Source organism: Apodemus sylvaticus, chromosome 1, assembly GCF_947179515.1.
Source record: "Apodemus sylvaticus chromosome 1, mApoSyl1.1, whole genome shotgun sequence".
NCBI lineage: Eukaryota > Metazoa > Chordata > Mammalia > Rodentia > Muridae > Apodemus > Apodemus sylvaticus.
Genome location: NC_067472.1, coordinates 40,803,525 through 40,822,501, shown reverse-complemented (window position 1 = coordinate 40,822,501; position 18,977 = coordinate 40,803,525). Strand labels below are relative to the sequence as shown.

Below are 18,977 nucleotides of genomic sequence, written 5' to 3'. Positions count from 1 at the left end.
AGTGACCACTGGGTGTCTTGGAATTTAGGGATGGACATTGCTATCATATAGATTAGGAATGGTGGCTAGATACAAAATAATAATGCATAAGTCAATAGAAGTATATATATTATATACTGTATGAACCTATAAATCTCAAGATCAGGTACCATTAACCAATAGCAGTTAGAAATGGATACTGATTATTTCTGGGGAGAAAGGAACAACTAGAGAAGGAGTCTGAGCTGACCTCTGAGACAGATGGGAATGTTGCATGTGTTTGAGCTGAGTAGTGACCGCCCATTTGCACCCACCTGTGCAAAGGTGATACTCAGCCACATTCCCAATATTTGTGTGTTGTATGAACTCCTCAGTAGTGTGTTTTTCATTTTCTTGCTTCTGAGATTTAAATCGGTGGAGTAAAGAAGATTGTCATATTGCTGAATAAAATACAAAGGAAAAACAACAGAACATATTATTTTTACAAATATAATACCAGCAGCAATGTGGCATGTTTCCCATGCTAGGAGTAAATGATAAGGATAGAAAAGGAGTCCATCCGGACAAACCATGAGGTAGGACTTGGTGACCAACATCCAGCATCCTAACAATGGAGTGACAATCTTGTCAAACAGACGCTAATGTTTTTAATATTTTCATTTGTTTCAACAAGACTCCACTGATTTGGACCTGTGCCTTAGTTAAGAATGAACATAATCTTTAAACTCAAAATGCTGCTGTAATTTGATCAAGTTTTGAACTACTGGATTCCCTGGTATTTTTCAAAGACATCAGAATCAGGATTCCCAGTATAGCTGAGTGTGTGTGTGTGTGGGGGGGGGTGTACATGGTAAGTATTGTGTGTGTGTGTGTGTGTGTGTGTGTGTGTGTGTGCCTGTGCTTCTGTCTGTGTGTCTGTGTGTCCCTGGCTCTAAACCCCAGAAAGCACCCCCCCCCCCCAAAAAAGAAAACAGTACATTATAAACTAAGAAGTGTGTCCATGTAGCTCTGTACATTCATTCTCGACAATCCATAGAAAATGTCACAGCACTTTCCAGTGAGTCAGCTTCACTTGGCTTTAAAACATTCATTTCCTGAGTATGGAGAATGCACTCCATACAGATGAGGAAGTTCGAGTGGCAACTCCTCTGCATTCTTTCTTGAGCACGTTTTACTGTTTCAACTGTTTAGAGTCCAGAGGATCAGGCTGTTGGTTTCAGTTACAGCAAACCACATTCCACTATAAACTTTAACTGTGATTGGGCTTTTTAGAAAGTTTAGTCAAAGAAAATTGCCACCAGAGAGGTAGGTATGGATGACTGGTGACATTTCAGCACCTCGGATGACTTAATGAGCATGGCCCTTAAGTATCATGTGACATTCCCTCAGGCATAGGACAGACTGTCCTGTGCTTCAGGCTGTGAACAGAAATGAACATTTCCCTTTGAACAACAGAAGGGTTTTTGAAGACACTTTCATATTTTGGCTACGCAACTATAATTTAGGGGGAAGTGAATAGAGACTGTGGCATTGGTTTGAGAGGAGAGAGAGAGAGAGAGAGAGAGAGAGAGAGAGAGAGAGAGAGAGAGAGAGAGAGAGAGATCTAAATTCCAGAACCAGAAAGGGCTTTATGGTAATTTTTAAAATGAAGGATGCCTTAAATCTTTCCTTCTTCACAAAATAAATGTATGTATGCTTTCTTAATTGGGGAAAAAAAAAGAGCAGCTTAGCCAGTATCTCCTTTTTAAGTGGCTAATAATGCTTGTCTGTGTTCCTCAGGAAGACATGCTGGCTGGGCCTGTCTTGCCTTCTACTGTTCTGTGGCCTGCAGATCTCAGAACGAGAACGGTTGCCATCGCTGGAGTTTTTATCTTAGCCTGCCTTGTAAGTGGTAAGTTCTGAGAAGGGAAAACTCAAATGGAGAGACAGCTGGTTCAGAATGAGGAATTACAGTGTGCTTGAGTGGAGGGTGGACTGGGGAAGTACTACTGTGGCAGCTGCCTTCTCTTGCTTCCTCTAAGCCGACTCCTGGGTTAATCATCTTCTCATTCTATGAGGCACCATAAACCTCTGGATGCTGAGAATAAGACCCAACCTCTGAACAAACACCTAGTAAGCAGATTCCATCCTAAAGGGTCTCTTTTATTAATTCATTTCCTTCTCACAACAGCCCTGCAAGTTAGATGGTGTTTTCCTCATTTTATAGAGGATGAAACTGTATTAGTAAGCAGTGTATAAGACATCATCCTCATCATTGCTAAACTACAATGTGCTTACCAAAATGGGCCAGAAACCTTTCCAAATAAGGCAAAATGAGTCATACATACTTGTGTGTATGGAGGAAGAGTAGGAGCACAGTAGGACCTCTTAGTATTTTTTCTTATTCTCTGTTGTTTGTTACTAATTCCAACATCCCTTCACTTATGAAAGGTCCATGCAAGATAACAGGGAAATGTCTATTCTTTTAACCAAACTCTAAAGCACTGCCAGCTTGATAGGTGGTCATGAAGACGATTTCTCCAAACAAGTGTGGCCAAGTTCCCTAACGGTAGGGTGGTCCTAAGTGTAATAAGGTGGGTGTCTAAGAGCTGGCAGTAAGACTGGATTATGATAAAACCAAGAAGAAAACTTCCTCAGGGATTCCCTGAAAAGCACTTGGCCCAGTAATCCAGCCAGCAGCTGACTCTCATCCAGGAAGAGATGAGGGAAGGCCTAGAGCACACGAGGCCACCAAGGGAAATGTTATAATACTGAATATGATATCAAACAATAAATCACAACAAAGGAGTGGAGTTTATGTTTAGTATTCTACTAAGCAATCTCTATGTGTTAGCTCAATGATGTTCCAAAAAATATGTATTTTAGTCAGAAATTATATTTGCCATTATCTTTCTCAGAATTACTGCCAAGAACAAGGGCTTAGCTTTCAGAGAAGCGTTGGGGTTTTTTGTTTGTTTGTTTGGGTTTTTTTTTTTTTTGGTTTTTTTTTTTTTGGATTTGGTTTGGGTTGAGACAGGGTTTCTCTGTATAGTCCTGGCTGTCCTGAACTCACTCTGTAGACCAGGTTGGCCTCAAACTCAGAAATCCGCCTGCCTCTGCCTCCCAGAGTGCTGGGATTACAGGCATGCACCACCACCGCCCCGCTAAGAAATTTTGTTGTCTCTCTCCTTCCACTTATGAAAGCTATTAAGACTTGTTTTGTTTTTTGAAAGATAATCATCGGGCTAACACATAGAAATGGCTTAGTAGAGTACTAAACATAAACTCCACTCCTTTGTTGTGATTTATTGTTTGATATCATATTTAATATTATAACATTTCCCTTCCTTTTCCTCCCTTCATACCCTCCCATATACCTATCCCCACTCTCCCTCAAGTTAATGGCTTCAGTTGTTAGTTTATTCATATCCACACTTAAATATATATTTGTTGACTGATCTTACGAATGAGTCTCATTACCCAGGTTGTCTTCTATTGAAAGTCACTTCGATTGTAGCAAACACTATTTAAAAAGATACATTGAACAATATGTCTAGTAAGTTCTTGTGTGGGTTATTAGTAAATAAGAGTAACATGCAGAGGTGACTATATATTGAAAGAGGGGACACTCTGGGTGTAGTCAAGCATGCCTTTAATCACAGCACTTAGGAGAAAGAAGCAAATGGACCTCAGTGAGTTCAAAGCTATTTTGGTCTAAATAGTGAGTTCTAGTATATCCAAGGATATGTAGAAGAGACCCTGCCTCAAAAACACACAGAGAAAGAAAGAGAGAGAGAGAGAGAGAGAGAGAGAGAGAGAGAGAGAAGGGGAGGGGGGAGGAGAGGGATGGGGAGGGGAAGGGAGGAGGAGAAGGGAGGAGAAGGGGAGGGGAAGGGAAAGGGAGGGGAGGGGAGGAGAAGGGGAAGGGAGGGGAGGAGAGGGGAGGAGATAGGGAGAAGAGGGGAGGGGAGGAGATAGGGAGAAGAGGGGAGGAGAGGGGAAGGGGAGGGGAGGGGAAGGGGAAGGAAAGGGGAGGAGATAGAGAGAAGAGGGGAGGGGAGGAGATAGGGAGGGGAGGAGATAGGGAGGGGAGGGGAGGAGAAGAGAGGGAAGGGAAGGGAAGAGGAAGGGAGTAGAGGGGAGGAGATGGGAATAGAGAGGAGAGGAGAGGAGAGGAGAGGAGAGGAGAGGAGAGGAGAGGAGAGGAGAGGAGAGGAGAGGAGAATGTGAACACTAGGTCAAATTTTGGTCCAGTTATCCAAAGAGTCTTTGACCCATCAGGGCTATTTTTGACAGTAAGTTTTCTGTCATGAGCCAAGGCTTCTGCAGAAGCCATCTCAGATTCCTGAAATTCTAGACCTTATTCTCCAGTGTGAGTCAGACACCTGTGCCCAAGTCCAATGCCATCAGCTAGCCCTGCACATCTGAAGGCAGACTCATTGGCTCAGCTTCTTGTGGAGTCCAATTCAAGTCTTCTGGGCACCCAGGAATGTGTTTTAGCCACTCTCCTAAATCTGGTGCACTTGGCAACTGGGAAGTAATATTCTAGATGCTGCCCAAGACCAAAAAACTGAGAGCTAGTTGTGCATGACCAGATGAGCAATGCTATTGAAGTACTAAAGTAATTAGTACTTCAATTACTAATTTAAGTACTAAAGATAATCAGTATGTAAGCATTAACCAAGCAATGAATATTTACATGTATAACATACTTCCCTGGGCTTGGAAATGAAGTCCTAGCTGTGAGTACGTGTCTGGTGAAATTGCTGTTTTAGTTAGGTACTGAGAAAGTGTCCTCATTTCTGATTCCTGTCAGTTCAGGGTGCTTCTGACTCATTAATGTAGCACACTCTTTGAAATTTCCCTCATTAAATTCTCAAGATGAAATAATCTTAATTCATGTGGATTTTTATAATTAATTTTTAAAGCATTGCATATTCTTTAAAGTTGAAAATCATTGGTTTATTTTTGGATTCTTCCCTCTCCCTCTCCCTCTCCCTCTCCCTCTCCCTCTCCCTCTCCCTCTCCCTCTCCCTCTCCCTCTCCCTCTCCCTCTCCCTCTCCTTCTCCCTCCTTCTCTTCCTTTCTCCTTATGCTCCTGTTCATTCTCTCTGATCCCCACCACCATTTCCCCTTCTTTGTTGTGCTTGGAGATGTTGGAGGTGTGATTTGCAAGTTCTGTAATCTCTCCATCCCATTCCATGGATGTATGCTCGACTTTGGAACCTGCAGAACAAAGCCTGGTCAGTATTGTATAAAAGAGGTCCTCATAAAAGGTAAGTCTTGATGCTTAGAAGTGTAGACACAAGTCATGCATTTGCTAACACTGCCCATGTGCCTAGTGTTACAATGAGGTCACTGTTATAACCAGGACTACATTACTCCAGTCATGCAATGATATGACCTGGATGGATCTCACTACTAACAGCCCTACTCAAAGCCCCTTACTCATTTTCCTTCTTATTTTTTGAGTGCTGGAGATTGAAACCAAGGCTGCGCACATGGCAAGTGTCCAACCTCTGAGCTATATTCATACCTCATTATTCCCATTTTAAATATTTATTATTATTCATATATGTTATATGTACCTGTGTATATGTATGAGTTTATATACACTATGTACTTTTTAGAAGCTTATTAGGGCCAGAAGAATGAACTGGATCCTCTGGAACCAGAGTTACAGGTTGTAGGACATCACATGAACACTGGAGACCCAACCTGGGTCTTCTGCAAAACCTCTGAGTTATCTATCTCCTTTAAAAAAAAAAAAGAAAGAAAGAAATGGAGGCACATAAAAATTAAATAATTTTTACAAAGTAACTAGCAAGTGAGTATGGTCACCACTATTCAAATACAAATACTTTGACCCCTAAATGTTAATAAATCTACATGTAACCTTGCTTACAGCATTCTCATCTCAGAAAACATTCATGGATCATATGTGAGTTTTCTAAATGCAGGTTCCAGTACAACTGCACAGATTCCATGTTAGACAGACAGACAGACAGACACACACACAAACACACAAACACATAAACACATACACACATACACATAGACACATACATACACACACAGACTCACACACATATACATATACTCACACACACAGAGACACATATACATGCACATAGGCACACATAAGCACATAAACATACACATAGACACACACATATAGACACTCACACAAACATATAGACACACACAAAAACACACAAACACATAAACACATACACATAGACACACACACACACAGGATTGGAAGTACGTGCTGGAGGACACATTTCAAGTTGGAAAGAGAGGATTCCCTCTTTAATATCCAAAACCCAAAAGTTATAAGGAAAACAATTGACTTGTGTATCAGTGTTTTAAAATTTGTAAAAAAAAATAAATGATAATGTTAACGAATAAGTAAATGTAAAAGACAAAGAATTAGCTATCTGGAAATAATTTAAAATCATAGATTATAGGAAAATGCATTAATATCTATCCAGAAAAATAAGGAATTTCTAAAAATCTCTTTTTAAAGGGCCAACTAGGGTCGGAGTAGATGGCTCAGGCAGTTAATTGCATGAAGAGATGAAATCAGACCCCAGGAATCCAAGTAAAAAGGACAGGCCTGGTAGTGTGCACCTGTTTCAAAACAAAACAAACCAGAAAAATATGGGAGTTGTAAACAAGATTTTGTCTCTAGGAAGCACTTATACGAGTAGGATACCCTCATGTAGACTCAGCCTTTTGATTGTTACAAAGCTAAATGACACTGGGGGCTGGGGATGGGCACGCTCCCCTACAGCCAACACAGTTAATGTCTAGACAGTAGCAGTTGCAGGCAGAGAGCTGTGATTGTTTTATGATTCAAGAGCATGTGCCCTGCTCAGGCAGTTCACCTGCGAGTTCTTAAAGGCAAGATGATGCGGAGACTGCTCTAGAGGACAGAAGTCTAGAGTTGTGTCCTGGTAAAGCTGGAAGTTTCACTCCGGCTTTTATTCTTACATGTTTGCTAGGGGTAGCTCATAAAGCCAAGTAGATAGCACCTTCTCAAACAACCCCCTGCCTCAGCATCTTTTCTTTTTTTCAGGGGGAATCGAATGGTATTCGGTCAAAGGCTGCACCGAGGACAAATCGGAGTGCTTTAAGAGGATTATAAAACATTATGAAATCCGCACTTCCCATTGCTGCCACCGTCCCCTGTGCAACTTCTAAGGATGTGGCCTATATCCGTGTTATTGACTAGCCAGCCCAAATCCGAAGCCTGGCCTGGTCTTCACATGACGGCAGCTTCTGTCTTGGGGCCATGGTCAGAAACTGACTTTAGCATTCTCTACATCCATAGCCCGTCCCAGCATCTCACAAGAGCTCTGTATTAGCTTTATTTCTGTTGCTATAATAAAATGAAAAGCATTTTATTCTGATGAAAGCATTTGGGGAAGGAAAGGGTTATTTGGCTTATACTTCCATGTCACGGTCTATCACTAAGGGAAGTCAGACTTAAGGCCAGAACCTGGAGGCAGGAATTGAAGCAGAGGCCATGGGGGAACAATGCAAAAGGCTTGTTCCTCATGGCTGCATCGGTTTGCTTCCATATATATCCCAGATGCCCCAGGGATGGTACCATCCAAAGGGAGCTGGACCCTCCCACAGTAATCTTCAATCAAGAAAATGCCCCATAGACCTGTTTGCAAGCCAATCTGCTGGAAACATGTCATTATCTGAGGCTCCCTCTTCCCAAATGACTTCAAGTTCCTCCCCCATCCCCCGAGGGGGCGAAAAATCCTTTCCTTTGCTCTGTTGATTGCAAGGCTACAGAAAATGGAAATGCCAGGGTTCCTCAAGTCAAACCAGACACACAAGCTCTAATCAGTTTCTCTCCCTAAACATTTCCACATTAAAAAGTACAGTGACAAGTGAATTACACCACAAGACCCAGAGTGATGGATTCCCCCACGCGGCTTATAGAATAAACCAGCCAATCCCCTTGGAAATGACAAGCCAAGAATCAGCAAACCAGGCCTGTGGGAACAGGGAACCCCAGCATCACAGGCCTGAGGCAGGCAGGGAGAACCACCGCTCAGTTCTTCCTTCTGCATCAGGATTTGCCTACGGTCTGGGTTTGCATAGACAAACCATGCCCTCATGCTTGTGTGCTGTGCACTGACTAAGCAGTCCTAGATGGGCAGGAACCACGTGGCCACCATCCGGGAAACCAAGGGGCTTGTTTGGCACTCATACGTATGTGGGGTTTCTGTCAGGCCCCTTCAGACCTCTCCTTCTGCAGCCTGAGCACCTTCTGCTTTACAACTAGACTTGAATTTCTCTTTGCTTTCAGGGGTTTGAAAAATAATCAAAAATCTTCTCACTCCTTGCTTGGGACTTAAGACATCTAGTGTTTGAAAGCTATACTTTTCTGTAAACTTTGAAGGAAAATGTAATGTTTTGCAAAAATGCAGCAGTAGCCAGGCATAATGGGGATGGCTTGTTATGCCAACAGATAAAAGATGGAGAATCCGGAATCAGGCCATATAGCAAGACCTCATCTTAAGACAGAACAAACGAAAGCCTAGGACAGACTTTCCTCCCACACTCCAGCTATATTCTTTAGATCATATTTCCAAAACTAAGAAAACAATGTTTTCACCCTTATTTTTAAACCCAGTCACCCCTATTCTGTCATTTAAAAAAAAATCATCAGTAAACAGTTGGTGCCTCAGATCAGCAAATTCCAGAAACCTAACTTTTATTTTTCTTGTGCTTTTTTAAATATGTCTCATCATCAAATCAATGTCATCAGGGCAAATGAGTAGCCAGTGGCTCTGCACATTTCCTCAGCACAGTCACAGTCCATCAGATGCCACAAGAAAAGAACTAGGAAGTCAGTGCTCATTTGCACATCACTACCTAGCCGATAACCATGGCCAGCCAGCCGCTGTGTGAGCTTCTCTTCCGCATAGAACCCTCTCCTTGAGGGCCTTTCCTCCGACAGTCCTGCCTCTCTTCCTATTGAGAAGAATCCTCTGTACCTCATTCTCTTCACACAGAGATGAAGAGAATTGACTCACCCAATCTCTTAGATACCCTCATGGTCTAACCTTTATGTCCCCACGTAAATGAACATGGAGTTGTGGCATTGGCCATATCTCTTTGTTTTCTTAGATACAAACGAGGCATTGTCCTAACCATAATCTCCAAGGTAGGCCCAGGTCTGACAATTGATGTTCACCCAGCTCTGTAGAATCCAGGAAACTGGGCAGAGAAATTCAGGCAATGAGAGAAGTGAGTGCCATTGATGTAGTCCACTGGTGGAGCAATACCACCCACCAATATCACCAAAAATAAGGGTGAAGACATTGTTTTCTTAGTCAGCACGGCAACAAAATAACCCTTACAACACTGGTGGGGTATGTGGAATGCAGCTCCCTAAAAATGCCCGTGTTCCTCGCCCGGTAACTTGAAAATGTGCCTTGACAAAAATGGCTTTGTGCAGATGTGCTTAAATTAAGGACTATAAGGTCAGATTACTCAATGGAATCACACAAGTGTAAGAGGGAGGCAGAAGGGTCAGAGTCAGGGAGGATGTGAGGAAAACTGAGGTTGGTGGATGCTTCCTTGCTGGTTTGGAAGGTGAAGGAAGGAGGTCACCAGTCAAGGAAGTTCAGCCACCTGTACAAGATGGGAGAGAACACATCTTCATCTCTACAATTCCAGCAGAATGCAGCCTGAAGAACACACTCTAAATCACCTCCCTCTGGATCTCTAAGATAGTAAATTTTCCTGTTTTATTAATGGGTATGCAAGCCTCAGCTGGTCGCAGGTCAGAGGACAACTTTGGAGAAGTGGGTTCTCTCTCGCTAGCCTTCTGTGTCTGCCACACTGCCCAGTGTAACAGATAGTTGTGCTGCAAGCTTCCAGCCGATTCTCCCCTATTTGCCTCCTGTCTTGGGGCTTCTGTTGCTGTGAAGAGACATCATGCTGTGGCAACTCTTATAGAGAAACACATTTAATCAGGCTGGCTTACAGATCTGGGAGTCCATCGGCATCATGGCGAGAAGCATGGTGGCACACAGGAGGCACGATGCTGTAGAAGGGCCTGAGATTTCTACATCAGGATCCTCACACAGCAGGAAGAGAGAGTGACATTGGGCCTGGCTTCAGCGTTTGAAACCTCCAGGCCCACCCCCATTGACACACTATAAAATAATATGAATTACGGAAGCGTATCCTCATCTAGTTTCAAATGAATGAGTCTCAAACTATGATTTATTTATTAGGCTCTGCACAATGACTAGGGGATTACCCTAATCTAATTCTCTAATGCTAGACTGGCTACTTCCTTAACTGTGCTCACTAAATATTTGCTATCTGAATCTCCCTGGATTATTTCTGCTCCAGCAGTCTGGTATCCTGGAGAGGCACTTCACCTGAACATGTGCATCATGACACAGTCCATCATGGCTAATGGAGACCTCCTGTTCTCTGTCTTTCTTCTCTTCTGAATTCCTTACCTATCTATCCATCTGTCCATCTATCTTCTATATATCTACTATTTATCTATCTATCTACCTATCTACCATCTATCTATCTATCTATTTATCTATCTATCCACCTACCTACCTACCTACCTACCTATCTATCTCTATATCTCTTTCTCCTCCCTAGTGGTTCCTACCTACATTCCCCAGCCCAGTAACTCAAACTCTACCTTTCTCTATTCCCTGCAGTAATTGGCTGTTGCTAGTTTTACTTAACCAATAGTTTTACATTGAGGATTCAGGTTTGTACAACAAACCCCCTATGAGTCTATGGGGACCATTTCATTCAAACCACCACAATTCCCATATCAATACAGGGGCCCTGGGATTAAAACAGTATGCCATGCATCCAGCTTTTTGCTTGGGTTCTGAGACTTGGACTCAGATTTTCAGGCTGGTGTGGCAAGTGCTTCTCTCTCTGAGCCATCTGCCCAGCCATGTTTTTTGAATATGGTCATTCTTTACAGCCATTGGAAATAAGCACAATTGGATATATGGGGAATGATGTAACATTTCTCTCCCGCAGGGTAGACAGATCTGACGCTTAGATGACAGGAGATCTGATGCATAGCATAGCAGCTCATAGTGTAGTATCTTCCAGCTTTCCCTGTATCTTCTCAGTCACAGTGTCCCTTCCGACACACAGATGACCTGCAGGCATGCAGATACATCTTTTCAGCTGACACCTCCCACTCAAGCCTTCATCCATTCAAGAATTCTTCAGTTAAGAAGCTGATGCTTTTCAAGTTCTTCACACATAAAGACAAAGCATTACCTAGTTAGCCTGAATGTTACCTGTAAGCACCACCCCCATTGGCTAATAGTGCAAGGATCTCCCCTGAGCCTCTGAGCACCAGGTTGGTCTCCAGGTCTAACACTTCCTGGGCTACTGAAATAGAAATCTTGGTGGCTAAAGCTTTTTATTACTTTAAAAGGAAATTCTTGTGTCTGGAGCTTAGACCAGGAAGCTGTTTACCTCCAACGTGGGAGGAGTTGAGTTAATATCCCCAACATCCACAGCAACAGCTGGTAGCAGTGGAAAATGTCTGTGGCCCTAGAACTGAAGAGGCAGAGATCAGGGGATCCCTGAGGCATTCTGTCTATTTAGTCTAACTGAATCTGTGAACTCCTGGTTCAGTAAGAGACCTCCCCTCAAAAAAATAAGTTGGAGAACTGTTAAGAAAGATCCAATATTCACCCTGGCCTCCACATTCACATGCACAGGTAATTTTTTTAAAGTCAGGTCTCTACAATTGATCAATCAGAAACATCCAGAGATGTGACAGGCCTGTACCTAAGACAGCTTTTTCAGCAAACAAGAGAAGAGAAACATTTTACCTCCCAGAATTTGCCTGTAAGGCTTTCTAAAATTCCAGAGAGCATGCTTTTTATCACCGAGGGAGCCAGAGCTGAGTTCTCCCATGGTTACTCGTGAGAATAAAGGCTCTCTAGGGACAACTGATAGAGTGGGAACTTGAGGTGACCTGACAAATGCCTTTCCTACAGAGATCCTGAGGGTAGGAGAAGCTGAACCTCTAGGGGACAGTTTGCCTGGTCCTTAGCCTGTGCTGGAAGTCTCGTGGAAACAGTACTAGGCCGTGTGGAAAGAAGGAAAGATATGACCCAAGGGTGAGGAGATCTGGCCTGCAAATAAACAAACTTTAAGCAGCCACACCAGACATCTGCACCCAGTAGGAATGATGGCTTCCCCATAGCTAGGTAGACAAAGTCTCATCCCCTCATCATTCCCAACTTAAATCCTCAAGGCCCTCTGCTAGGACCATGCAGTTAGGGAGGAAATGCACAGGACTGGTTGGGAGGAGTGACTGGATACAAGTGAGGAACCCATGTCCTTCTCCTCCTCCCTCCTTCCCCCTCCCCCCTCCCCCTCCAATGAAGGAAGGTCAACAGTAAAGGGACCCAGCAGAACTCTTAAGGATAGTCTGAGTTGGCCCTGGAGGATATTTCTGTACTACAAAAGGACTATTTCTATAATAGAATGTTCCAGCTGAGCTGGAACTAGCAACTTTGGTACCATTTCTAGTTGTGAACCTGCTCAGAAAAATTGGCCCTCCTGCTAAGAACAGCTGTCTGTCAACAAATCTTGCACCTGCCTCTGGCTCTCAGGCCTGTGATTTCAAACTTCATCTGTAACCAGGCATTGTGCACAAGCTTTGCCTCCTTGCTTCCTGAGCTGGCTGGCTCTGCCACCTGGTGGTCAATCATGGTAACTTCATGCCCCATGAAACAAACTAGGGTACTCAACTTCTTCTTAGAGCTCAGGATAGTTTATTAGTGTATGCCACTCTGTCTTTGTGACAAATACATGAATCAGAGCCTGTAATAGCACCTGTGGAAAAATTTTAAGTCTGAAAAAATAGACACCATGTAAATTTAAGGGTGGAGGTTGGGGGGCCCTAGTGAATTCACTTGGAGCAGTAGGCTGCGTAACTCTGCAGTTCATAAAGCAACTTGGAGTTCTGCATTCACTGTTGCAGTTCACAGCTATATTCTGTCCTAATCACACAACTGGACAGCTGTGTGAAGGAACCTAATGGCTCTTCTTGACATCATTATAACATGCAGTCTTTATTGTTATTCTGAAAAATACTTCATGAAACACATCCACCCATCCTAATCTGGGAATGGCAATAATGCATGTGAGTAGCCCCAGCACACAGAAGGCTAAGGCAGAAGGATTGTGAGTTCCAGGAAGGTCAGCCTGAGCTACACAATGAGTCTGAAAAAAAGTCCTGTGCTGCATGCCTCAAAACAAAGACAAAGCAGAAAGGAAAGGAAAGGAAAGGAAAGGAAAGGAAAGGAAAGGAAAGGAAAGGAAAGGGAAGGGAAGGGAAGGGAAGGGAAGGGAAGGGAAGGGAAGGGAAGGGAAGGGAAAGGGAAAGGGAAAGGGAAAGGGAAAGGGAAAGGGAAAGGGAAAGGGAAAGGGAAAGGAAAACGCCCATTCTAGTGTCTCATAGGACACAGGGCTGAGATATTAGTAGCTTCATCTGTCAGTATGGAATAAATGACTGGGTGTATCTGTGGTGAGAGGAGCACTAACAATGTAGTGGGCTAAAAGATACATAAGGATCCGAGTGGAGAGTTTGGTCCTAAGACTTTTTATTTATGGAGAAGTCATTTAAGTGTTTGTGAGCTGCTGATAGATTGTATCACAGGGAGGTCACTGTCAGGTCTGTCTTGGAGTTTCTACTGCTATGATAAAACACCATAACCAGAAAGCAACTTGGGGGAAAAAAATGGTTCGTTTTATAATTCCTCATCACAGTCCATCACTGAGGGGAACCAGGGAACTCAAAGCAAGGCAAAAACCTGGAATCAGGAGCCGTGCAAAGGCCACAGAGGGGTGCTGATTACTGACTTCTTGTTGCTCACGACTTGCTCAAGTTGGTCCTTGCTCACTAAGTGATATTGGGGAAAGCATACATTTTCAGCTACAATATAAGAAAGCTAATAATGTATTCCAGGGCAGATCTACATGTGCATGTTGTCTGCACAAAATATTATGGGGTTGGAAGTGTAGATGCTAGTGTCCTTAACACTTGCTGATTTTGTGGTCTTTGGGAAAGTTTCAAACTTCCAAAAGCTTCCATTTTCTTGTCTGTAAATGTGGTTGTAGTCTTAGATATTTTAAAACCTACTTTTAATAAGGGTTTTCAAATGCTTTCACCCCCCTCCCCTTCTAGCCACCATCCAAAGGTAGGGGAGAAAAAATAATAAATAAAAAGAAAAGAGATGTGGACCTGTTTAGAAATAGTTCTTTGGGGGCAATTCCAATCTCTTGTTTGTTAGCAGTCCAGTTCAGTAGTGTCAGAATACCAATCAGCATGTTTCATGGACAATCCAGCAAAAATAGCCAGGCCTCTACCAATTGGCACAAGTCAGTGGGAGCAACCAGAACCAGCCAGGAGGCCAGAAGTTCTCCGCTGTGCCTCTCTCAACGAACTGAAAATCAGTGAAGAGACCAATGAAGTATTGCAAGGTTAGCTATGCAAGCATGCCATCACTGTCTATTGAGTCCTATTATCATGTGTTACATGTAGTTTTTGCTACCCTACCTAAGCTCCAAGAATGGACTGTACTACCAAATCCTGGCCCAGAGAATATTGGATCTGCAGATGAAAAACACAGACACACACAGTTGTTCAATTTCAACTTGCCTTGCTAGCACAATTGCTAGCCATTACTTACCTCCAGCCTGGAGAAGCATGCCTTATTAATACTCTTAGCTGCACCGCTCCACCTACCCTCAACTTTAGTTGCTCTGTTACATTCAGTCCCAGCTAAACACCTCCAACCGCCCATCTGTAGAAGTAGCCTGTGTCCACTCCACCCAAGATCTCATATGGCTGCTTGGCTTTTCCCTCTCAGCAGCATGGCAAACTCTCTCCTCCTCCCTGTCCTGTTTCTGACTCTTGCCTCTGGAAGTTGCACCTATTCCTTCTGCCTAGCAACTGGCCCATGGCTTCTTTACTGGTAGATCAAGAACCAACTGGAGAACAGGACCTTGTTTGTTTAAATTATGCTTTAAATATGGCTCCCCTCAGGAAACCAGTAACTGATGGAGCCAGGCAGAGACTTCAGGAGTGGTTAGAGTTCTGTCCTCCTGAGTAATCCACTCACACAATTACTACACTGTGAGTTGGTGAGTTGTTGTGCTATGTTGAGGGGGTTGTGATGAGTTTCTCACATTCTTCCTGCCTCTCTCCATGCGATGGGCTGTGCCATTTTAGGACTCTGATAACCAGAAACCTGATACTAGATGTGACCTTAAGCCTTGGGCCTAGAATATGGGCCAAATAAATCCTTCTTTTTCTACCTTACCCAATCTTGGACATTGTGTGATAGCAACACAGAACGGACTCAGATGACACAGCTAACCAAAGTTCTGAAGCATATGCTGGTTCACCAAAAGTCCTATCTGTCAATGATACAAACACATGAGACTGTTTATTGTGTAATACTTTAAATACTCACAAATCAAATTCATCTCTCCCCCTTTCCCTTAATCATGCTTTACTAAAGTTGTCATTTAGAAAACTCAAACTTATGACTCTGCTCAGAACCTTTGCAAGGGAACTTTGGATCCATTAAGTCACTTTTCAGTATCTTTTTAAAACATTAATTACCTCATTATTTGTTGAATTAAGCAAGTAATATAATCTGCATTCTTGTAAATCATTTTGAGTCACTGATTGGTTCAATGGCTTTCCCTCGATAACAGAATAAAACTAAACTCCTTATTGTGGACTTTTCTAGAAGATCACACCCAACTACTGCCATGTTGTACTTGGCTCGGTCATAGACCCATGACTAGGCAGTGGCAGAGAGAGAATGAAGAAAGGATAGACACGCAAACACATGCAGGACAAACACATAAACATATGTACCCAGAAAGGTTGGGGCTAGGTGGTCTACTGGAACTCTGCTAGAGCTGTAGCAACACTATGAGAACAACCTGGAACCTCAGAATGTCAATCACATATAGCACAGAGAGAAGGGTGTGGTTTGTCTCAGAAAGTCTCTGGGGACAGCCAGCTGAGGCTGTAAACACCTGGGAGGAGGAAGTGGCAGTTGCTAGTTTTTATACACAGTGGTCTATGTGTGTGCAGTGGGGTCTTTATACTTATCCAGCATCCCAGTTAGCTCAGGAGCTCTGCCCCTATGACCCCATGCATGTGATACTCAGCCTCCAGAGCTTCCAAAACACTTTCAAATCACTTCCTGGCTGGGCCGGCTGGCTGCTTAACTGGCTGGTTGGTTGGTGGCTGTTCCACTGTTTGGTTGGCTGAAGTTTCGTTGGCTGTTGTTGGGTAGTTAATTTGGCTTGGATGCCGAGGTCTCTGGTTAATCGTCAATCCTTAAAGATGCTTCTGTTCACATGTTTTAAGTGCGGTCATGCCAGTTGTTCTCTATCACCTCATCCTGTCTTATTCCCCTTACTATGTTTATTACTACCCAAAATTATTCTCTTAAAAATGTCTTCTGGGCCTCGAATTCCTGATCTTTCCAAGACTTTTATCATGAAGAGGTGTGGGATTTTGTCAAATGCTTTCTCAGCATCTAATGAAATGATCATGTGGGTTTTTTTCTTTGAGCTTGTTTATATAGTAGATTACATTGATAGATTTCCATATATTGAACCATCCCTGCATCCGTGGGATAAAGCCTACTTGATCATGGTGGATGACTGTTTTGATGTGTTCTTGATTTCAGTTGGCAAGAATTTTATTTTTGAATTGATATTCATAAGGGAAATTGGTCTAAAGTTCTCTTTCACATGGAGGGACCCATGGCTCCAGCTACATATGTAGCAAAAGATGGCCATTTCAGGCATCAATGAGAGGAGAGGTCATTGGTCCTGTGAAGGCTCAATTCCCCAGAATAGGGGAATGCAAATCAGGAAATTGGAGGGGGGGGAGATGACCAGGGGGAGGGGGGATAGGATAGGGGGGTTTTGGAGGGGTAATGAGGAAAGGGGATACCATTTGAAATGTAAATAAAGCAGATATCTAAACAAAAATTGAAAACATATATGGAAAAACTAAAAAAAAAAAAAAATGCCTTCTGGAGCCAGGCAGTGGTGGTGCACGCCTTTGATCCCAGCACTTGGGAGGCAGAGGCAGACAGATTTCTGAGTTCCAGGACAACCAGGGCTATACAGAGAAACCCTGTCTTGGAAAAAAAAAATGTCTTCTGGGTTTAGAGACCATGTCTGTCTAGTTCACTTTCCTATCCAAGTGTGCTGATGGTGCTGGACTGTGGGAGGTATTTATTAAACATCTCTATTAATGTGCATTTTTTGTTTGGTTTGTTTTGTTTTGCAATAAATATACTTAAGTAAGAAGGCAGACTGGGTGGCACATGCCTTTGATCTCATAACTTGGGAGGCAGAGACTGGAGGATTTCTGAGTTCAAGATCAGCATGGTCTACAGAGCAAGTTCCAGGACAGGAGGAGGAGGAGGAGACAGTACCCTGGAGGACAGAAAGAAGTGACTTGATGTGTTGGTCAAAGAAAGTCGAGAGCATGGGAAAGTCTACTCTGCAAAGCCGAAAAAATAAATAAATAAATAAATAAATAAATAAAAAATGGCTCCTCACAGCCTCTGCAAGAAGCAGCAGCCCCTGGAGAGAAGCCAGGCCCAGGCAAGCCACATGAAATGTCAAGTGTTGAGCAAAGAAAAAGCAAAAGGGTGGCACTAACTGAACCGAACCCAAGATTGCCACAGTATTACAGCAGCCCTGTAGACAGCTGTGGAAATGCTCACCACACACACACACACACACACACACACACACCCTCCCTAGGAAGGTACAGTTTGTCCATGACCTGGATTCTAGCTATAAGTACACTGTGATAATAACAAGCAGGTTAATTTTTTTAATCGACCTTGCTATTGTTGCTTCGTTTTTCTACAGACAAGGTAGCTGTCTGCATCCAGGCAAGGACATATAATTTCATGGACCGCTAGACTGGAAACAAAATATTCTCTGGTGTGTTGTTACCAACAGACTCAGTTCTACCTTCTGATGCTGCTGATGCTTGGCATATCCATAAAGCCCTGGGAACTGGTCCTGCCTCTGTGAGTGGAACAGCCCAGCCTGGTTTATAGAGTAAGTCCAGGACAGCTAGAGCTACACAGAGAAACCCTGTCTTAAAATAATGAAAGAAAGAAAGAAAGAAAGAAAGAAAGAAAGAAAGAAAGAAAGAAAGAAAGAAAGAAAGAAAGAAAGAAAGAAAGAAAGAAAGAAAGAAAGGACCAGTTTACTCATGTAGTTTATTCTCATTCTCTCTCTCTCTCTCTCTCTCTCTCTCTCTCTCTCTCTCTCTCTCTCTCTCTCTCTGTGTGTGTGTGTGTGTGTGTGTGTGTGTGTGTGTGTGTGTGTGTGTGACACTACTTGAGGTTTTCCTAAAGTCTCACTCATTTTCAGGCACTGGGAACAGTGTCAGTAGCACAAACAAAAAGGATTGACTTTCAACTAAGGTCTCCCTCCTAGATATGGTCAAGGACTTACTCTCCGGGACAGCCTGGGCTGGGGCCCTTCTTTTACAGAACCTGTGCCAGGACAACTTGGGGGCAAGGGTGGGGGTCTGGTGGGTGTGGCTTCTGCTCCTTGGTTTCCTCAGCTTCAGGGCCTGTACTTCCTTCAAAGGGACACAGAACAGACCCTTCCATCAAATTTTCCCAATACAACATAGTTTGGGGAAGTTTTATTTGGGTTTTGTTTTTTTGTTTTTCAAGACAGGGTTTCTCTATGTAGCCCTGGCTGTCCCAGAACCTGCTCTGTAGACCAGGCTGGTCTCAAAATCACAGAAATCCTCCTGTCTCTGCCTCCAGAGTGCTGCCATTAAAGATGTGTGCCACCACCACCAGGCAGAAAATAATTTTTAAAGATCAAGGACCTGTCAATCTTATTCATGCCCCATATTTTCCTGCTCCCAGAGAAATGCCTAACTGGCTAGACATCAA

The 18,977-nt window shown here is 43.2% G+C and overlaps 2 protein-coding genes across 4 annotated transcripts in view; one reads left to right on the top strand and one right to left on the bottom strand.

Annotated features, from left to right (window-relative positions):
* The window catches only part of Gda (guanine deaminase), a 680,631-nt gene that overhangs the window by 194,929 nt on the left and 466,725 nt on the right, over positions 1–18,977 (bottom strand). The window lies entirely within an intron of this gene.
* Positions 1,546–7,349, top strand: C1H9orf57 (chromosome 1 C9orf57 homolog). 3 transcript variants are annotated; one of them, XM_052188431.1, is made up of 4 exons: positions 1,546–1,665; positions 1,763–1,870; positions 5,112–5,234; positions 7,040–7,349. In XM_052188431.1, exons 2-4 carry the CDS (start codon positions 1,765–1,767, stop codon positions 7,162–7,164), a joined length of 354 nt encoding a protein of 117 aa, XP_052044391.1. In that variant the 5' UTR covers positions 1,546–1,665; positions 1,763–1,764; the 3' UTR covers positions 7,165–7,349. The 3 variants fall into 3 exon arrangements, with proteins under 3 accessions (XP_052044391.1, XP_052044383.1, XP_052044377.1); XM_052188423.1 differs by having other exon boundaries at positions 1,759–1,870; XM_052188417.1 differs by lacking the exon at positions 1,546–1,665 and having other exon boundaries at positions 1,696–1,870.

What these genes read in the sequence shown, in the direction of transcription:
- C1H9orf57 (XM_052188417.1), top strand. Translation starts at nt 1,738, where the DNA reads ATGCTTGTCTGTGTTCCTCAGGAAGACATGCTGGCTGGGCCTGTCTTG. An exon ending in CTTAGCCTGCCTTGTAAGTG is followed by an intron (nt 1,871 to 5,111) that starts GTAAGTTCTGAG and finishes TTGTGCTTGGAG; the next exon opens with ATGTTGGAGGTGTGATTTGC. An exon ending in AAAAGAGGTCCTCATAAAAG is followed by an intron (nt 5,235 to 7,039) that starts GTAAGTCTTGAT and finishes TCTTTTTTTCAG; the next exon opens with GGGGAATCGAATGGTATTCG.